General features: G+C 35.3%; 1 protein-coding gene across 1 annotated transcript in view; it reads right to left on the bottom strand.

The window, feature by feature from the left end:
• The window catches only part of LOC139693770 (venom dipeptidyl peptidase 4-like), a 38,492-nt gene that overhangs the window by 2,382 nt on the left and 23,110 nt on the right, over positions 1-13,000 (bottom strand). Inside the window, exons 3-14 of the mRNA XM_071592044.1 lie at positions 11,064-11,158; positions 9,746-9,820; positions 8,662-8,714; positions 6,952-7,148; positions 6,663-6,832; positions 6,079-6,197; positions 5,748-5,880; positions 5,254-5,507; positions 4,612-4,861; positions 3,147-3,334; positions 2,824-3,018; positions 671-831 (exon numbers count right to left, since the gene is read on the bottom strand). Of these exons, the coding sequence (XP_071448145.1) occupies positions 671-831; positions 2,824-3,018; positions 3,147-3,334; positions 4,612-4,861; positions 5,254-5,507; positions 5,748-5,880; positions 6,079-6,197; positions 6,663-6,832; positions 6,952-7,148; positions 8,662-8,714; positions 9,746-9,820; positions 11,064-11,158 (1,890 nt within the window). The remainder of the gene's footprint in view (positions 1-670; positions 832-2,823; positions 3,019-3,146; positions 3,335-4,611; positions 4,862-5,253; positions 5,508-5,747; positions 5,881-6,078; positions 6,198-6,662; positions 6,833-6,951; positions 7,149-8,661; positions 8,715-9,745; positions 9,821-11,063; positions 11,159-13,000) is intronic.

The following is a 13,000-nucleotide window of genomic DNA, read 5'->3' as shown; positions in this document are numbered from 1 at the left end:
ATAAAGGGACTCTAAAAGTGGAATAAATACATGTATCATGATTTGAGAATTTAGTATTTGCCTAATTTGATCAATATGCAATATTTTAGGAAACAGAACCACCTTATATCGACTCGATTTCAAAAAGGAATATAGCCAAATTTATTTTTGAGTTTTTTTTACTATTGTGCTGTATTACAGAAACGCTGTAGTTCAGTCACCATGGCAGCATCTGAAGTTTTAATAAGTCACCTCACTCCCTTCCTCGCTAATAATTTTCTGGGTTAAGATGTTCAGTAACATTTTATGAAACATCACAAGTACGTTCCAGCCAGAAAACACAGTGTATATTACACAGAGGATGCAATCAGCATGAATATATTCAACATTTCTGAATGAAAGCCAAAGTTATTAGAAATCAAATATTTAGGAATTACTTCAAAATCAATTTGTTTACTGTTGCATAGGAAAATTGTTAATCAGTAAAATTGCCCTAGTGATTATAAAAATTAATTATTTTCAGTAGAGCATTTTTCAGGAAATTCCAGTTATTTGGAACTCAGGTTTTTTGACTAAAAAGGGAGTATTGTTGGGTGGCAACATAGCACTCAGGAGTTGGAATTAAGAGAGCCTTCCATCACCTTTGCCCAGTAATTACCCAGTGTTCTCCATCTGGATAACACATTCTTACCATAGTATGCCCAGTCAGTCACGGGTGCGACTGAAATTCCACACCTAAATACATTGTCTTTGTCCTTAGCCAGTGCCATTCCTGTGGCATAACCCCCATAGCTCCAACCCCAAATAGCAGTCCTTTTGCTATCAATAAATGGGAATGTTTTCTGTAGATACCTAAAAACAAAAACATATCAACAATTATTCCAGTACTAGATTTTAGTTACCGAAATTTCTCTAAGCACAGGCAGTGTGTGCGCTGCTGTGGGTGTAATTTTCCATGTTGTTGTTTTGCATGTGGTATTGTTCCTTTTTACGGTTGGTGACCTAACACCCCCCGCCACACGCCCTTGCGGCGGCTTACGGGGTATTATGTAGATGTACATGAGTATACATAATTAAAATCAAATATAATGGAGGATGATATGCAAGTAGGTTAGATTATAATGCTTGGGATTACTGGCCAGTTTAAACAGGTTCAGTGGTCCATTAAGGTTTTTGATCGCAGGGAAGAAATACAACTTGCATGGTTTCCTCCAATTAATGTGAGTTGGAAGATTCTCTAGTAATATTGGCCTTGTAACACCACTTTTGCCCATTAGATGTCGTTTTTTTCCATTATTGCATAACCAAAAATAACTCTAAATTCACAAGTGCTAGTGCTAAAATAGCTTAAATTACATTTGAGTATTATACATTGTCTTTCTAGTGAGAATATCAAAGCATGTTGCCCTTTATTCATCATATTCAGTTTTATTTGCAATTTACCATCACCACAGTAATCAACTTGGTTTGGTTAGATCATCATCAATATTTCAATCTTAAGATTGATTTACTGTAGCCCTCCAGTCTTTTCTACTCAATGTTAAATCCCCCTCACCCCTAATACATGTAGCTTGTCTGTTTTATGCCCTTCTGAATAGTAATGTCTCTTAGTCTTCCTTGTGAGGTGATGATGAAGGTCCCACTTAGGTGCTAAACCATGAGATCATTCATATATTCAGGGTATGGGGGGTCAGTTTCCTTTCCATGTTCCACTTGTGGCTTCCTTAGAAGGCAGCTTGCACACTAACTTATGCAGCTTGAGCAAAGTTAGGCAAAAGGCATGGGTGCTGGCAGTCGCCAAGCAGTCAAATTCTAGCCCTCAACTATATCATCAACCACTTCACTCACTGCTCTACCACACCCTCTAATTGAGAATTTTTAGTAACTAATTCATCATAGGTAATCTACATATCCAAAGCAGGTTTTGTATGGCATCTAAAACTATTACATACTACATAATGTGAAGATTTCCTTTTATTTTCCCAACACTTTTTCCTTCTTCAGTTCTTCACACTCCCTAAAGGCCTGTCCTCCTGAGGTACCTGTCTTCATGTGCCTCGTTTCTCACAGGAAAAACCATGTAATGCAGTTGATGCTGAATTTCACACTATAGCTTCACAGAAATCCACTTTCTTTTTGGTTGAGGTGTTCCCAAATTTTTCTCCCTTTGCCCACTTTTGACAGCAACTACTAGGAAGGTGAAATGATCCATACTCTACATTGTCCCTCTCAGTTCTGTACCCCTGAATAGCTTGATGTTTTTAAAAATGATGACCCAGCAGAAAATAGCTCATTTGAGATAAAATATAAATATGCATAGTCTCAAAAAGTCAATGATTTCATGTGCTATATATGAGTTCAAAAACAACACCAATTAATTAAGGAAGAAATACCAATTAATTTAGGAAACAACACCAATTAAATGAGGGAAGTTATGTCAATGAATTGAAAAAATCTCTGGTTATTAACAAATAGTTTAGTTTAAGTAATGTAGGACAGTTCCACTAAATTTATGATATGGTAAGTCTTCAAGGCTAATATAAAGGGTGGGGAGTACATTAACCTTTGTGAATGCTATTATTAATTTATACATAATTAATACCTATGCTCTGCCCAAAAATCATAAAAATTCCCAGAGAAAGCTGAACTTAGTGAGTACATGAGTGACAATGAGCATTAAAAGGCTCAAATGATAATTCGTGTGTATAGCAAACACCACTCTTACCATAAACAATTACCATAAGGGAAAAGTGAGTATTGGTGTATTAGATACTGGAAAATCTGCATTATAACATCACCTTATTGTATGATATTTCATTCATTAGAATTATTTTTAAAACTTACCGCGTCACATTAATTTGATCTTCTACTTCTATGGACCCGAGCCTCCTATAGACTGAATACAAAAGCTTGTGTCCTCTGAGTCCTGACCCACGTGCATCAATACTAGCATATATTATGCTCCGATTTGTCGCAAGATATGTACCCCAATCAGCTGTAAATCTCTCATTCACTTGGTTTGTATCAGGGCCACCGTATCTAAAAGATAAGTGAGAAGCTGATTCATTTTTTTGTCCTATTCCAAAACCGTTATTTCTAGCATAGGGTTTATGAAATTCAGTTAACGATCAAGTTGCTGTAGGGTTACTATATGTCATAAAACATACACATAGACAATCATGGGATATTTTGTAGTTCCAGATTTGTCCACCTTGGATGGCAGCCGCAGTAAGACTTCGGCTTCCAAACCCCCCGGAAGTGGGACTTGCATTCTCATCGTCTGAGGCACTTCCCTATTTTCCAAGAGAGAATGGAGACCCATGTTTTTTTCCCATGTTAGGAGCCGTTCGCCATTCTGTGAAAGAGTTTGATTTTTTAACACCATAGATAATTACTGTAACTTGAGACCAAAATTTAAAAACAAAATAGAAAATGCATAAAGTATGTCTTCAAATAGTCTACCTTTTAAAAAGGTCAGATGAATCATAACATATACAGTTTTTCATTTTTACTTTCATTCTGAACTTTTATTACTTTTATGGCAGTATGAAGTAAAATGTTTTATACTAGGTAGAACTGGACTTTGATAAATTACACCAGATCAACACAGCAGGTTTAATTGGGAGCACAACCTTGGCATTCAATCTGGGTTCATGAATGTCTAAAATGTAATTTTGCATTTAACCATCACAAAAGTCTAGCTATTATTATCAGCAACTATTTTTCCATGGAATTTCAAACACTGTTGTCAGAAAATGTATTGCTGTTCAATGGACAACACAGTATCCCTGAACTAATGTTCCAAGGAGTTGCATGGATTTGTATGTATCCAGTCAACCCAGTAGGTAGGTCAACTCTTTAGGATCTCCTAATTGAAATTACAGGTCAACCAAGATCTTTAATGGTACCCTTTATCAAGGGGTAAAAATGATTACATACACATTCATAATTAATTTTATTAAAAATAAACTTTTCCATGGGGAATTTCAATTCGAAAGGTTCCATAAATGATAAAGTGATTTTACACTTTGAAAGTGCTGCATTCTCCTGCTAATGGTGTGAGCATGATTATTAACTTATTGGACATTTTTTTATATAGGACACAATACTGCTAGTGAATGAGAAATTGATAATCACCCTGTTTGAGTGCTGAAAGAAAGGGGTTTGAGAGGAAGGAATGGAGATGAAAGAACTCAAAACTGAAGTATTTATGCCATGGTCAACCAGCTAACTGGAGGGGAAAATATGACTAACTCACCTTATTTAATTGCAAAAATAGGTCTAAGAAGAAAGGAGGTCAGTAAATGTGGAATATCTCTATGTAAGCATAATACTATGGCTGAATCATTCTTCTACATTTAAAAGATATTGGAAGACCAATGATGGACTATATCAACCAGATAATGAGTCTGTAATGATTGGGAGTTATCAAGAAATTGAGGGGATTGTGAGAGATGCAGCAAACAAATCATAAGATTTAGAGTTGATGATGAAGACGGTCTATCAGAAATTCAAACTGAAAACCTCCAGGCAATTTGATGCTCACATATTTATGGTAAAAGTATTAAGAAATTTTATATATGATAAAATGTGTAACTTCAGCAGAATTTTAACTGGTACTAAGATACTAACCTTTGTCCATATGGAAACCTCTGGAATTTGTGGGCCACCACAATACAAGGAATATAATGAGTAATCCTTGCTGAATGAGACAGAATTGTATGAGCAGTTGGGATTATTTCCCCATGATTTAAAAGAACTTGAGGTAACAGCATTCTTAACACCACATGTCATACATTCTACCGGCTCAGGAGGTATTTTATCCGCAACCCTGTATAGATGTCTCTGAGCTGAGTCACCTTCTGCTGTTCCCATGAAGTATCTAAAAAGAAACATTAATTTGTAACATTTTGTTAGAAAATTATGAACATGGTTGCCTAGCTAAATACAGTTCAAAACCAGTTTCTGATCATTTGACTGTGTTCACATCACTCCTACCATTTGGTATATTAATTGGCAATGAAGGAAAGGTAAACATTAGCAAGATATAGCTACACTGACAAATGTCTTTGTTTTGATGAAACTGATACCATTAGGTTCCCTTTCTCATTAAATCTTCAAAAGGAAGGAGGATGAGGAGCTATCAGGCATCATAGCTCTACTAGTCTGCATTAGCTATCACTGGTAACTGCTAAGATGTCACCAGACATCACAGAGAGGCCAAGAGAACAAGAGCCAGGAAATTTCAAATGTAGTTCCCGTACATTCACTCACATGATTCCATTTTTGTCATCCCATTCAATTATTTCTGTCACAGACATTTTCCCTAAAGACAAAGATGTGATCACAGGGTTTTCCCCAGCCTTTTGGTCCACCCTCGTCACATGCCGGTAACTGTCTGCACTTTCTCCTGTTCCCACATCTTGTGGCAATATCAACACCATGGAAGATGAACTCGGATTGGTTTTTGGGAAGTGTGGTGGGGAGAATATGTCCACCCACCCAGAGGGTTCAGAAATTTGCAACAGCTGAAACAGAATTAGGATAAAATAAGAATGTTTCTTTCTGCATTGCTCGATTTGTAATATTTTTCTCTTGCAGAATATCCACTACATATTACAATGAATTTTATTCATGACTAACTAATACTATAAACATAGCTATTGCGTAGCTAACATCTGAACGTGACTTGATATAAATGGAAAGAACTTTAATGTGCCATTTGATATGGCATACCAAAATTACATCATTGTGGAAAGTAAGATAACCTTAGAACAAGCTCCTGCTTTCCCAGAAGAGATGTCACATGTCGTGATGACTGCTACATTTTGTACGCGATTCATCCATACAGCCACCAACTCTGTGTCACTTGCCCACGTTACTGCAGCCAATATGTGGTCACTAAATCCAGAATTTAAAAAATTCATATTGATTTAACTTTAATCTGTGAAGATCTATCATTGAAAAAATCCATTTCACATTCAAAAAGGAGGAAGAATGATCTATACAAAATAAGGTAATTTCAATTATGGCAACTGTTTATCATTAAAGCAATATTTTAAAGGCTGAAGTAATCTAGGAAAAAAATAAATTACCTACTTTGTCACTGTATTAACTGGAGCTGGTATACTGATTAATCCTTCATTTATGGTTTTGGCATCACCAGCTGATGTTAGGTTGATCACACGAAGTGAGACTTGTGGATTGGGAGTTCCAGGCTATTTAAATAAATGGAAATTTATGCATTAATACGTAAAAATTCCGAATATACAAATTCTGGGATGGTAAAACTGATAGAAAGGATGGCACTGAGGGTATATATAATTCATTCCAGGGTGGAGGAATGATAATTTCCTTAATTGAAACTACCAGTTTGTTGACCATATTGTCATGCTGAAATCAAGCTACCTATGTCACATGGGCTACTATATTCTAATAAAAACATAATAGCACCTACAGCACAGTATTTATTTACATTATTTCTCCCCTGGATTTCAGGAGTACATAGTTACATTAGAATTTAATGATGATTTCATGAGAAACATTTTTTTTCATTCCAATTTTTATTAGCAAAATTTTGAGAGGAAGAAATTATCCAAGTCAATGTGATGTGTAATTTGCTTTATAATGATTCAATACAGCATTACTATCATCACTTCTGAAGAGATTTACCTTGGAATTACCTTAGGATATCGAATATGTAGCTCCCTAGGATACTGAAACTGCAAATTTCCTGGTGGTCCATAGTATGGAATGGTCATTATCTGAGTTTCAGAGTCATTAAATGAAGCAAAAGCTAGATTCTCTCCTGATGGTGAGAACCACATAGCAGAATTTGAACTTAATACTTCCTCTGAAATAAATCATTTTTTTATTAAATAAACATATGAAACCTTATGTACAGACATGTACATGTAAGAGAAATAGTTGCAAATACCACAGACACATATTTCACGAAGTTTGTGAACCCACCTTCATACACCCAGTCTGGGATACCATGATAAAGAGTTTCATTAACCCCATCTGTTGTTATCTGTAGTACCTTCTTATCTGTTGCATTTGGTTTGTAGTAAATATTGTTGGCAAATACAAAAACAAGGGCATTGCCAACTGTAGACCATGCACACAACTGGAGGTCCACATTTGGTATCCAAACTGGTGTGGTTACCCTGTTGAATTAAGGGAGGGAAAAAGAATAGAGACTTGCCTGTGCTTTACTTGTATGCTTAGGAAAACTTAAGAGAAACAGAACTGAAAGCTATACACAGCTAAAATGGCATTTAGTGTTGCCATAGCAATTAAAGTCATACGTAGTAATCATTTATGAAAAAGCATTTCCAATCCCAGCATTAAGAATTTAATTATGAGCTGTTTCAGAAAGAAAACTTTCGTGGAAATATATTCCCATTTAATTATATTAAGCAGGCTAATTGTGGACAAGTTGTGAGATATTAATCCAAATATTCTATATGAATATGAGCAAGGCTAATCTGCATAAAAATAAAATTAAACTTTTCTCATGTTTAATTTATTAACAATATTTCATCCTGAATCAAAATAGATTTGAACATAGAAAAAGTAAAGGAACCATCCAAGGCTTCTCATATAAGATGCTTCCAAAAATATTTCAAAGTTTGAGTACTGTAATAGAGCTATATTTTAACAAACTGGCACCACTGTCATTTTCTGCAATCTCCTTTGCTAGTTATTCTGACAGGTTGTGCTGTATGCATCCACTAAGTTTTTGCCTATCTCTCCAAGTGTGTGTGTGTGTGTGTGTCGCGGTAGTCCAGAGATAGAGAATTGGACTACTGACCGGAGGGCCTGGAGAAGCCTCTCTGTGCACCTGCAGCTCCAGCCAAGCTATATGATTTTTTGGGTACCAGATCTTCCTGGGAAACCATAACCAGCACAGGGAAAGGAGCTGGCCCCCCTACCCTGATGTGCGAATTTCACACGCCATGGGGCTTAGTACAGGGTGAACTCTACCATCACCAACCAAACCAACCTTCGGGTTGATTACTGTGTTTATGGTTTATATGTGTGTATGTGTGTGGGTATATATGCATGTGTTTGTGTGTACATACACACAAGGGTATATATGCATGCGTGTGCATATATACACATAACTATTACATAGTAGTAGTCATATTTGCCATTGATAGAATTTCCGAAAAGAGTGTGTATTTACCCCAGGCAGGTTGTCAATGCCAAGTTCCACTGCCATGCATTCCAAAATGCATAAACGGAAGGTCTGAGATAGTAGATAGCTTTAATAAATGGTGCACTCATAAGCAAGCAATTAGATTCTCCAATTCAGGTACACACACATATGGTACCCTGCTGTTTAGCAGTTTTTGATCTCAAACAAACAAGGTTCCATCATCCCACTGTGACCTACTGCAATACTCTTTGTGATGTCTTTCTCCATCCATAAGCAAAAATCAAGAGGAAGAGACAAAGATTTGACAGTATTGAGGAGCTACAATTGATATTGCTTGAGTAGCTGGCTTTTACTTGGCACCCAACATGTTCTCCAATTCTAGCAAAAATGTTAAGGTGAAGGAGTGGACATAGGGTAACCATGGAGACTGGAAAATGGATTTTTTTGGCAATTTTTGGAAACTTATGTCTATCAGATGATATATTACAAAAAAATAATGGTAAAAATGCACAACTTACCCTGTTTCAAGATCAATTACATTGTAAGTAGCAAGAAAGGTGTGCCTGTAGACCTGAAATTATGAAGTCCAAATATGTTATGTTTGAGAATTCACATGAGATTAACAACATTTCATTCTATGTACATTTAAATGAATTTCAAAAAAAATCAGTCACATATGTATGTAATCAGGTTTTTTCCAAAATAGGGTAATGATGGTAGTATTAGGGAAAGTATATATGACTCTAAATATCATGTAAGAAAATCGATCATTACTAATGAATTTATTGATAATTTGAATTTACAATTCTCAATGTATGTACTAACTTTCCCATAAAAGAATTATTTCCACCCATTCTGAGTTTACAACTTTTCTTAAATCATTTTTAATCATGCATTGAATTTAAATATTAAGTCTAAAATTTGTCAATTTTTAAACCAGGAGGCTGCACAAAAAAGTTAACCAATGTAAAATCTCCAATAGATTTTATCATCTCTTCATTTAGTAAGTACCTTCTAATATCTATAACAAAAGTTTTAAAAATTGTGAGCAGGTATGCATGTCATTATGACCAGGTTTGAGGAAAAGATTCTAATACATGAGTTTAAGGAATTAAAAATTGCAAAATGAATTTTTATCATATTACCTACCCTAATTTTTATGGAAATAACTTCGCTGGTTAACTTATTTGAGTTATGGTAATGAGGTGTTCATCTTAAAAGTAATAAATTAAGTATCTAAGGATAAAGATAGATTTTCCCTGCATTGCTTTTTTTGTGGTCCTTTATAGGGAGTGTTCTGTGTTATCAAGTTTCATGTCTATCAGAGACTGAACAACGATATGTTATCTGTAAGTTTCTTCAATACATACCACCATTATTCTTTTAAAATATGCCAGTAATTTTTGATTGGATACCTTTGTCACAAATTGGAAGAAAGTAGATTTAAATATCATTTTGGAGAGATTCTGATTAGATGCATATATGCTTTCTAAAATATTTCATAGAGAAAATCACAACAATGGAGTAGTTCAGTGCATACTTAACATCAGAACACATGGTAAAATCTACTTGTGATTTATGTCATTAACCACAAAAACCTACCTTTTGCATTTGACTTGCCACGAGTAAGTACTTTTTGTCAGGTGAAATGTCATGTTGGAATGAATCTTTTAAGACCTGAAAAAGAGTTCATTTCAGATCCTTCAGCAATTAACATTTAAATTTTATTAAATAATTTTAGCACAAATATTGCAATTCCCAACAAACCCTAATGCAAAATATGCCAAATTTCACTTCTACGGTTAGCCTTTAAAAAAAGTCAACAATTAAGATACACATATAGATGGAAGGGAATGAGGTCAGTATATTATCATAATCTTTATTCATCCTTAGATCATAACATACCACAATAGATAATGTCAATACTATTAGAATCACAAAACAGAACACCTGTACACATATTTATATACATTCACTAGAGTATCTAATCAATAGTGTCAGTCTCATGAATTTGATTTCCAGAATGAAGAGGCTGAGCCGATAACCAATAAGACAGTTTGGTTTTGAATTTTGAAATGCTGATAGCTGGGGTAGCTGTTAATTTATTTAAGAATATGATGCTCATGCATTGTGCAGATACTTGGGTCTTAGCCAAATGAGATATGATTTTTTTAGCTTATGTCTGTCTCTTGTTTCATAATTGTTCTCATGACCCTCAGGGGCCATGAGCAGTGTGAATCTGTAGCGGGCGTTTTCCATGCCCAATTAGGGAGTGCAAGGGTGGGAGAGTTGTAGCTGTTTGAATGGATATTGATCATAAATGAAGGAAGTACCCTTCACTCTGAAAAGCCTAAGGAAATCATTTACAACAAGTGACATCACAATTGCATCATTTTTTTTCCGGTTTTGACCTCATTAATGAAGCATGATACAATGGTGTTATAACTTTGTATTGGAAGAAAGAGAATGAAAATAGAGTGGAGAGTTTCGACATGTAGTCTTGGATAAGTATGGAGAAAATAATCTGGATGCAGAGGAAGAGATATGAGCAAATGTTGAGTGGTATGGAAGAGGAAGTTTTTGGGGGAGAAGTAGCTGTGAGGGAAATCTAAGAATGGCAAATTAAGGAATGGAGGAGATATTGAAAAGTAGTTGTACAATTTTTTATGTCTGGCTCTTATCTCCTTACAGTTATTAGTCGACATTCCGAGCAACTTTAAAGGGCTCTTGAGCTATATTTGTTGAAAATACAAAGGATATTTAACTTTTGTCTAATAATGACCATATTTAGAATGTAGCCAGTCTGGTGCCTTATAATTAATGAGATATTACTTATTTGGTTCCAAAGACCTGTTTTTAATGGTGAAATAATAAGATATGTGCAAAATTTCAAGGAGATAAGTAATCAAAGTACACTAACCTCATTACTGAAACGAGTGAGAGGACGTTCAATATTGGTTTTGAAATCAAACACAACTGGAGAATTCTTTTTACTTTTGTACATAACTTCAGACCCTGTGTGAAAAAAGTAGAGAGGTAAGTACACAAAAAATTAAAAGACATATTATGTTTCTGAAATGAAATAGTTAATTTAGAACATTTCATATTCAAAGCATCCCATCATTCAACACATACAAGGTCTGTTTCATAAAGAGTGATCATAAAATTTTTATTCACATAATTTAATGAACATAAATTAAATTTGGGGGATGTGGTAGTCCAGTGGACAGAGTGCTGAACTGTGAATGGAGGACCCGGGTTTGATTCAGGGTGACAGCACTGGGCAACCTCAGCTTCATCCAAGCTGCGTGAGTTTTTGAACCCCAAATCTTCCTGGGGAAACTATAGCTGGCACAAGGAAAGAAACTGGCCTCACTACTCACATGTGTAAATTTTGCACACTAAAGATAAGTACTTGGTGAGTTCTACCCTCAACAATCAAACCAATCTTTAAGCTGATTACTGAGGTTGTGGTGGTAAATTTAATTTTTTATTATATTCTTCAATCAATGAGTAATGTGCATGTGGCACAAGTTTCATTGATTTAACTGCAGTACCGCATCAGCAGCAGCCCTTGTAAGTTGGAACAAGTTGTTTGCCTACGACAATGATAGAACCAATTACCAATGCTGAATTGAAACTTTGCTTTCTTTCAGCCTAATTGTCAGCTGCAATTGAGGCATGTAGGGCCCAGTACTACTACTAAGAAGATGAAAATGTGTTAAGATGGGAGGTAATAAATTTCAAAAGAAGGTGGATCCAGAGCTCCAGTCAGTGCTATAATGGAAGAATACATTAATACCACTGCTATCATTGTGAGAGAAGATCATTGAATAACTTTTAGGGCACTATCAGAAATATGAAAATTTCCATTGGGTGCCACCAACATGTCAATATCAGAAAAACTGTGCATGAGGCATGCTAGTGAGTGGTGGAATTGAGACTGCTCATACCTGTACAACAGGATGTTTGCATGAAGGTTTGTTTGCTGTTGTGGTTGTTGTTATGAAAAGATGATGAATTTATTTCAAAGGTCATCAGTCCAATCAATCTATCAATATCAATTATGATAAAACTTGGCCACATCATTTCGATTCTAAGAGCCAACAGCAAACCTCTGAATGGATATCCAGCATCAACTATGCCATAAAAAAGTCCAAGTAGTGGGGAAGTTATAGTTATATACTGTTTTGATTTTAAGGGAATGGTGATTCAGCATGTTGAATCAGCACACACAAATGCAAATGGAGCACACTAAAGGGATGCACTGAAAATTCTCCATGGCCATTTAATTGTAAGAGGCCACATTTATAAGCAACGGGCAGAATGCTTCATCACAATAATGCATAGCCATACATTACAAATTCTGCAACTGAATATCTCATGAAAATAATTGTTGAGTGGGCACCTCATTCTCCCTATACATAGTTTAGACCTATCCTTATGTGAATTTTCTGTTCCCCTAAGTGAAGACACATCCTCATGGAAAGCATTTTTCATCATTACAAGTAGGTGTAAATTATCTGAAGATGTTTCAACCCATAACAACAGCCACTAATGGAAGATGGAGTCAAGTCAATGAGACTTGTACCACATGTACAAATATAAATTAAATACTTGCATGAAAAATAATGTGAATAAAAAAATTGTACTCATCCTTTATTGAACAACCCTAGTAAATGAATTCCATAAAATATGAAAGAGCTGATTTTTTTATGATCTATTGCTAATGAAAGAGTCTACACACTAAAGTTTAAACACTGTGTGACCATCGTTAGGTTCCAAGTTTGTGATCACAGCTAGACAACTTTTTAAGAAAGCTGTAGTTACATGAATGATCCATACACATAAACACCC

Source organism: Hetaerina americana, unplaced genomic scaffold (assembly GCF_022747635.1).
Source record: "Hetaerina americana unplaced genomic scaffold, ioHetAmer1.1.p SCAF_1, whole genome shotgun sequence".
Classification (NCBI taxonomy): Eukaryota; Metazoa; Arthropoda; class Insecta; order Odonata; family Calopterygidae; genus Hetaerina; species Hetaerina americana.
This window is presented reverse-complemented; position numbering and strand designations above follow the sequence as displayed.